The sequence below is a fragment of the Gossypium hirsutum genome, chromosome A13, assembly GCF_007990345.1.
Source record: "Gossypium hirsutum isolate 1008001.06 chromosome A13, Gossypium_hirsutum_v2.1, whole genome shotgun sequence".
In the NCBI taxonomy this organism is placed as follows: Eukaryota; Viridiplantae; Streptophyta; class Magnoliopsida; order Malvales; family Malvaceae; genus Gossypium; species Gossypium hirsutum.
This window is the reverse complement of record NC_053436.1, coordinates 1,068,676-1,076,693: the sequence shown is the minus strand read 5'-3', so window position 1 is coordinate 1,076,693 and position 8,018 is coordinate 1,068,676. Positions and strand designations below refer to the sequence as shown.

Sequence of the window (8,018 nt, the reverse complement as noted above, 5' to 3'; positions counted from 1 at the left end):
ATTATTATTTTAAATGATATATTATTTATAATTTTATATTTTATATTTTTCATTTATTTTATATTTAATTTTGCGATATAAATTATACAATATATAAAATTATATCTTAAAAGTATAAAACTGGTTGGGTCTGCCTGAGCTCAAGTTTTAAATGTTGAAATCCAAGCTTGATCTATATTTTAAATAAATTTAATTTTTTGTTCAAGCCTATTTTTTGAGTCTTATATTTTTATTCAAACACTCTTATATTTCGAGCGAGCTTCGGAATTTAGAAAAATAACCCAATCTAAACTTATCCTATATACATGAGTGTACAAGACTTCACCCATGCAAGAGAAACTTGTTGAAACCTATAATTATTGAAATATTCAAAAGTAAAGTTTTGTTTAAGTTATTTAACTATTCAAAAGTTTTTATTTAAGTCATCGGGTTATTATTATTTTTTAAGAAAAGTCTGACTAATAAGCTCCAAGCGAGGTTTCAATGATAGGTACAGTGGATTGATACTCATTGATGAGTAGAAGAATATATATTAAATCCAAGTCAATTTGATAGTTAGTGTCGAAGATCAGAGAAGAAAACTATTTGAATTTTGATTTACAGATTCGTAATATTCAAAGTCATTTCATGAAAAATGAGTTGTAAAAGAGAAGGGAAAAAAAAGTTCAATTTGTGTAGGTGATGTGAATAGAGAATGTCATACAATAACGATTTTAATAATTCAGTAACTTAAATGAAATCTTTTGAATAATTCAATAATTAATTTGTAATTTTTTAAAATTAAGTAATCAAAATATAAAGTTAAAAATAATTTAGTAATTATTTATTTTTTCTAATAATAAGGAAACTAATCAACATGCTTTTGTAGTTTTGTTTTTTTTCAACCATTACCTTTTATTTTATTTTATTGGGCTTTTGGGCCAATTTGATTGTATCTCTGTTAAAAGAAAAAAATACTGAAATTGTCAAAAAAAAAATTATTGATTGGTGATAGAGAAAATAACATTAAAATTAGAGGTTCCGACATTTAAAACGTGGTTGCTGCCATAAAAGAAGTGTAAAACAATTGGTAAATGATAATTCCACAAATGATTTTTAGCCACATTCTCAATTTTTTTTTTATAATTTGAAAATTAAAAAAAATTGTCAGAATTGAAGATAAATTAGGAGAGTTTTTTTTTCTTTGTTAAATTATTGGTTAAAGAAAATTTTGAAGTTTTACTATTTTAATTTTTTATTTTTACACGTGTAGTGCTAATAGGAGTAGTAACGACCTCGTTTAGTAGCTGTTGTCTATGAGAGTGGGGTTGAGTGTTTTTAAAAAATAGTCTCAAACTAATATTGAAGCAAAGTAATAAAAAATAAATTATTTAGAAAATTAGGAGTTTCAACCCCAAAAATTTATTGAAAAGAAAGAGTTAACCAAATTTGAGATAACAACAAACTTGTTTCAACTCAACAACCCCAACTTTAATAAATAAAAAGTTGTAACTGTTAAGGTAATTAATATGAGAGAATCCATATATTAAATATCACATTTAAAGTAATTTAATGTAAGATATTATTATAGTGTAATTGAATTTAAAATAATATTATAAGAGTCGGTTAAGTCTTAACTTAATTTGTATGAGTATTGTTTTTAATGCAAGAGGACGTGGATTTGAGTGCGCACATTATCCTCTTATTTATGGGTTGGAGAGAGACTATAGATAGATATTGTGTCAAAAAAATAAAAAAATTAAATACCTTTAATTAAGAGAAATTATCATTATTAATGATAGGTAAAAATCATTAAAGATATATTATTTAAGATGGTCATATTATAAAAATGAGTAATCAGGAAGAGGTCCAAGATATAACTAATGATAGCACCCCATAAGATACAAGAGTACTTGAAAATAATGAAAATGAAGAGATTTCGATAAGTTATGTCATTACGAGGAAAAAGATGAAACCAAAATGAAATAGTTGTTAATAATGTTTTTTCATATAATGTTTTTGTTGAAATAATGGAAAACACTGAGGATGTTGAACTTAAATCTATTGAAGAGTGTAGATATAGATATGATTGGTGAAAATGAAAAGAAACAATTCAAGCATAATTAAATTCACTTTTAGAGCATGAAGTTATTTCTATCAATATTTTGAATAGTTGAAAGAGTAGAAATTATTGGGAATAAATGTGTATCTCTATGAAATGAAATTAGAAAAATGAAATTGTAAGATATAAATCACAATTAGTTACATAAGGCTTTTTGAAAAGGCCTAGTATTGATTATGGCAAGACATATTCTCCTATAATGTATATAATTACGATTAGATATCTTATCAATTTAGTAATATGGGGAAAACTAAATTTGCATCTAATGGATATTGTTATAGTCTATTTATATAGCTCATTCGATAGTGCAATTTATATGAAAATTCTTGAAGCATTTAAAATGTTGTGTTGAATCGAATAGTTGATAATTGGTAAGTAACACAAAGCGCTAGAATGAAAGTGACAATGGAATTGGGCATTTATGATGACACCACATAAAACAAAAGAAAAGCAAAGGATAGTGAATTGTTTACGCAATTTGATTTCCCAACGCCTGCAGAGCTTAGCTCATCCACTATCTTTAATCCCAATACAACAAGTGATCTAAGTCCTATCATGCCCCATTATAACAACCTCACTGTTTCATCTAAAGACTTGATCTCTCAACTTTAAATTCTCCCATCGAGAACTTATGTTGTAAAACTAAACAGCAACCTAAATTTACAATCTCAAATGCACTCTTATCAAAATGTTCCTCTATAAATTTATAAGTGCTTTAATACTTAGTACAAAAACTATAGAGCAACATTTATAAAATAGAAAAATACAATATACAAAAAAATACCAAATAAATGGGACAATTTAGAAATATGTCTTAATGATATCTCAGTCCATTCCCCACAATCTAAGGGATCTGTTTGCTTAATCCGGATTGATCTTTATTGATAGGTTTGAATATTTCATATAATTAGCACTGAATATAGCCCAAAGATTTTGTTTCAAAAATTACAAACTTTCAAACATGGCAAGTGGGAACTTCTATTGGCACATAGAACCAGTTCAAAAACTTGTCTTAACAATCTCCCATGTGATAATTTTTTGAACAAAACCAAACAAGACATGAAGCTAATCAACAAAACATCTATGGCTGCGCTTTAGTAGAATCCTTAATCCAACAAACTTAATTTAGAACATTTTAATGCTTTGCCTAGATTTTGGATCAATAATTAAAATACTATAATTATATTTAAGTAAGATGCGGATAAGAAAATTTGCACAAAAGTAAATCATCCAAACATTATAAAAGTTCAAAGTTCATGAGTACTAGAGTTCAAAAGAAAAATAGAAATAAGAGCAAAACTAAAAACAATATCTCTACTCGAAGCTTTGCAATAATGCGATTGCGTGAGTCAATGGAACAAGTAAGATGATGAACCATCATCTTGTTGAAACCAACAGATTGGAAGCAGTGCTTGTTGTAGTGGGCAATTCAGGAGCACTTTGAACTGGTTCATCTGTACTTTTTGCTTCCTAAATTTCATCAAGTAGCTTTTCACGGTCAGTGGTAGTGTGTTCTCCCTCAAGCCATTTTGGAGAGAACTTCAATTCAGCAATAGTTCTCTTAATATGCTCAGTGGCTCTAACGAGCCTTGGATTCTACTTTAGTAAAACTTGAAAGATGAGGAAAGGAAATGGTAGTAACTATCATCCATGGACCTTTTCAGTATGCATGACAATTTCTTCATCAACAATAAGGCCTAATTCGAATTCCACCATTTCAACCACTTTGTTAAGTTTCAATCAAATGATCAATGAAAACAAAACAAAGAAATTTTGTGTTTGAAAGCTTAAAACAGAAGCAAAATCGGATGAACAAATTGAGATAACAAGTTGGCAACTCTTATTACTTGAAAAGTTCAAATTACATGTACATAAGTAGAAGAATTACATAGAAAGAAAACAAAGCTTGCTTGTGCAAGTATCTAAGCTGTAAAATCAGCATAATTACAACTTAAAAGCTACTAAATCAGCTAAGCATCTAACTAATTCTTAGCAAATACAAAAGGTTACATTGAAACAATAAAAGTTAACTATCACATGGACATGTCTATCGAATTACCCCTTGAACAATAGCATGTTGCAGCTGTGATGCTCGGTCACTTGCTTGCTCCTGCATGGTTGCATAGTTGCATGCATGTTGCTGCTGTAGTTACCACCTTTGAACACTCCTCCTTGGCTACAAAGCAGCTAACTCTAATTTCCTTCCTTAAACACTCGAACCTTGCAGCAGCCAATGGCGTGGTCAGAATATCAGCAAATTGCTCCTTCGAACAACAATGGACCAAGCTAATTTCCTTAGTCAATTATGCTTCCCTCACAAAGTGGTATCTGATCTTGAAATGCTTTGGTTTCCCATGGAACACAGGGTTCTTGGCAATAGCAACAGCTGACTGATTGTCAACTTTGATATTTGTTGCTTCCACTTGACCAGCATTCAAGTCATCCAATAGCTTTCTAAGGCAAATGGCATGATTAATAGCAATAGCAGCTGCAATATATTCAGCTTCTGCATTGGACTAAGCTACTGTCTATTGCTTCTTTGGGCTCCAACAAAAAACTCTTGAGCCTAGGGTAAAGAAGTAGCCTGATATGCTCTTCATGTCATCAGCTAAACCAGCCCAATTACTGTCTGAGTAACCAACAAGCTTTAGCTCCTCTGTCCTTCCAAACTTCACACCAAAATTCAAGGTTCCTTTGACATATCTTAGAACTCTTTTTGCTACTTTAAAATGTGAAACATTATAGCAGTGCGTGAACCTCGAGAGAAGGCTAACAGCATACATAATTTCTGGCCTTGTTACTGTTAAGTAGAGTAGGCAACCAACCAAACTTCTGTACCGCTTTTCATCAACTCGATCATGCTCACTGGTGCTTGACAATTTTTCTCCTAGTGTAATAGGAGTGCTAGCAGGTTTGCACTTTGACATGCTGAATTTGCTTAGAACTTTCAGTGCAAATGCTTGCTGGCTTATGAAAATGCCTTGTTCTTCCTGATTTACCTCCATACCAAGGAAGTATGTCATCAAACCAAGATCAGTCATCTCAAAAATGTCTTGCATTTACTTCTTAAAGTCTTCAATCAGCTCTCTTTTGCTGCTAGTGACTAGCAAGTCATCAACATACAGAGACACAATCAGCAGGGTCTCATTTCCAACCTTCTTGACATAAAGAGTAGGCTCACTTATGCTCTTTGTGAACCCGAGCCTTGACAGATAGGAATCTATTCTGTCATACCAGGCCCTTGGAGCCTGTTTTAGGCCATACAATACCTTCTTGAGCTTGTAGACTTTGTGTTCCTCACGAGAGACTTTAAAACCTTTAGGTTGCTCAATGAAGATTTATTCCTTGAGAAATCCATTTAGAAATGTTGATTTGACATCTAATTGATGTACTTTCCACTGTTTCTGAGCTGTCAAGGCAAACAATAGCCTTATGGTGTCCAATCTTGCAACAGGTGCAAAGGTTTCAAAGAAATCGACCCTTTGCTGCTGACTGTAGCCTTTCACAACCAACCTGACCTTATGCTTGTTCAGTGACCCATCTGTATTGTTCTTGGTCCTGAACACTCATTTGACACCAATAACCTTTCTATTTTCTGGCCTATTAACCAGCTCCGAAGTGTCCTTCTTTTAAATCATCCTCAATTCAGCTTCTATAGCTTCTTGCCAGCAGCTCTCTTTTGCAGCTTCATCATAGCAGGAAGGCTCAACCCTGGTCACAGCACACCTTTCATAGATCACTGCTAGTGTCCTAGTGCCCCTAACAGGTGCATCATCATAGTCATCATTTGCTTCAGCTTCAATCTCAGCATGCTGCAGGTCAAGGTCATTCTGATCTGCCTCAAATAGACTTGCATCAGTTCAATTCCACTTCCAATAGCTTGCTTCATTGAACTTTACATCATTGCTTACTATAATCTTTTTGGTGGATGGATCATGGATCCTATAACCCTTCTTCAGATTGCTGTAACCAACAAACACTCCTGGCATGGACCTTTTATCCAGCTTAGTTCTCTTCTCTACTGGCACAAGTGCATAGCACAAACAACCAAACACCTTCAAGTGTGAGACAGTTGGTTTTTGTCCAAACCAAGCTTCAAAAGGTATCTTACCTTTGACTGTATTTGTTGAAAGTCTATTCAGCAAGTGAACAGAAGTGTTTACTGCCTCAGCCCAAAAGTTGTTAGGCATTTTGGCCTCAAACAGAAGGCACCTAGCCATGTCAAGAACTGTCATATTCTTCCTCTCACAGACACCATTCTGCTGTGGTGTGTAGATTGTTGTCAGTTGGTGTTGAATCCCAGCCTAATCACAAATATTTTGGAACCTCTGAGACACATACTCGGTTTCATTATCTGACATTAAGCATTTCAGCTTGCAGCTGGCTTGGTTTTCAGCCAATGCTTTGAATTTACAAAAAAAGTCAGCAACATCTGACTTTTGTTTCAGGAAGCTTACCCAACAAAATCTGGTACAATCATCAATGAACAATGTAAAATACCTACTGCCATTTAAGGAGGTGGTCTTCATAGGTCCACAAATGTCTGTGTGAACCAATTGGAGCCTCTATTAGGCTCTCCAAGCTTTGTTAACAGGAAAGGGCAGTATGTTCTACTTGCCAAGCTGACAAATCTCACATACACCCTCATTTGGCTCAATTTTGGACATTTCTTCAACCAAACTCATTTTGTGCAACAAACCAAGTGACTTGTAGTTCACATGCCCCAGCCTCCTATGCCACAAACTTGACTCATCAGCCTAAGCTACATGTGCCTTTAGTTCTAGTTGATTTATATCTAAAATAAAACTTCGATCATTCATGGCTAGTATTGCTAGCACTTGGTCAACAGCATCTTCGATCACACAAGTTTTGCCTTCAAAAAAGAGAGAATAGCACTTCTCCAAAAGCTGACCAACACTCAACAGATTTTGGTTAATGTCAGGTATATAAAGAACCTCGGAGATAGTTTTGTTACCTGACTTTGTGCCAATCACAACCTTGCCCTTGCCTTTGGCTTCGAGGAGCTCACCATTCCCAATTCTGACTTTGGACACAAAGGTGGTGTCTAGCTGCTTAAACATACTTTTGTCTGAAGCCATGTGGTGTTTACATCCACTATCAATTAGCCATATCTTGCTGACCTTGTTTAAGCTTGCAAAACAAGAAGCTGTAAAGACATGCTCTTCTTGTGTTTCAACATTTTCAACAGCCTGAGCTTGACTTTGGTGGTGTGGCTGTGCTTTTGGCTTGTTTCTGCACACTTTTTCGATGTGGCCTAACTATTTGCAGCCTCTACACTAAATGTTTGGCCTGTACCAGTAATATTTTTCAAGGTGAGTGGTCTTCTTGCAATGAGCAAAAGGTGGAAACTTCTTTTTGGTAGGTTCTTTCTTGCCTTTTTCTTTCTTTTCTGTCCAAGGCTTCTTGCCTTTGAAACTTGAGCTCGAGCTTGAGCTTTCTCTGCCTCTGGCCTGAAAAGCTCCCTTAGAATACTCCTCCATTCTATTTGCTCTTCTTTGCTCTTGTGCATAGAGAGCATTTATCAAATCTGTCAAGGGAATAGCTGATAAGTCCCTCGAGTCCTCCAAAGGAGAGATCTTAGATTCATGCTTCTCTAGCAGGGTTGTTATGACTTTCTCAACTACCTTCTGATCACTAAAATCATCCCCAAGCAGTCTTGTATTATTGACTATGGCCATGATCCTGTCAGCATACTGCTTGATAGTCTCTGACTCATTCATCCTCAGATTCTCGACGTCCCTTCTCAAGTTGATTAGTTGTTATTGCCTAGTCTTCTCTGATCTTTGAAACTCCTCCTTAAGTTTGTCCCAAGCTTGCTTTGGAGTGTCACAGGCCATTATCCTTGTGAAGATCATATCTGAAACTCCACTTTGAAGGCATGACATGACCTTGTACT

The 8,018-nt window shown here is 34.3% G+C and overlaps 1 protein-coding gene across 1 annotated transcript; it reads right to left on the bottom strand.

The window, feature by feature from the left end:
• Positions 1-4,197: 4,197 nt before the first annotated feature.
• LOC107933279 (uncharacterized mitochondrial protein AtMg00810-like) lies at positions 4,198-5,160 on the bottom strand. The gene is made up of 3 exons (XM_016865452.1): positions 4,686-5,160; positions 4,420-4,589; positions 4,198-4,365 (listed from the first exon to the last, which is right to left on the bottom strand). The coding sequence occupies exons 1-3, from the start codon at positions 5,158-5,160 to the stop codon at positions 4,198-4,200; spliced, it is 813 nt and encodes a 270-aa protein (XP_016720941.1).
• Between the last annotated feature and the right edge of the window lie 2,858 nt (positions 5,161-8,018).

Coding starts and splice junctions, on each gene's coding strand:
- LOC107933279 (XM_016865452.1), bottom strand. CDS start 5,160: ATGCAAGACATTTTTGAGATGACTGATCTTGGTTTGATGACATACTTC. Junction 4,590..4,685: donor TGACATGAAGAGCATATCAG/GCTACTTCTTTA, acceptor AATATATTGCAG/CTGCTATTGCTATTAATCAT. Junction 4,366..4,419: donor TCAAGATCAGATACCACTTT/GTGAGGGAAGCA, acceptor TGTTGTTCGAAG/GAGCAATTTGCTGATATTCT.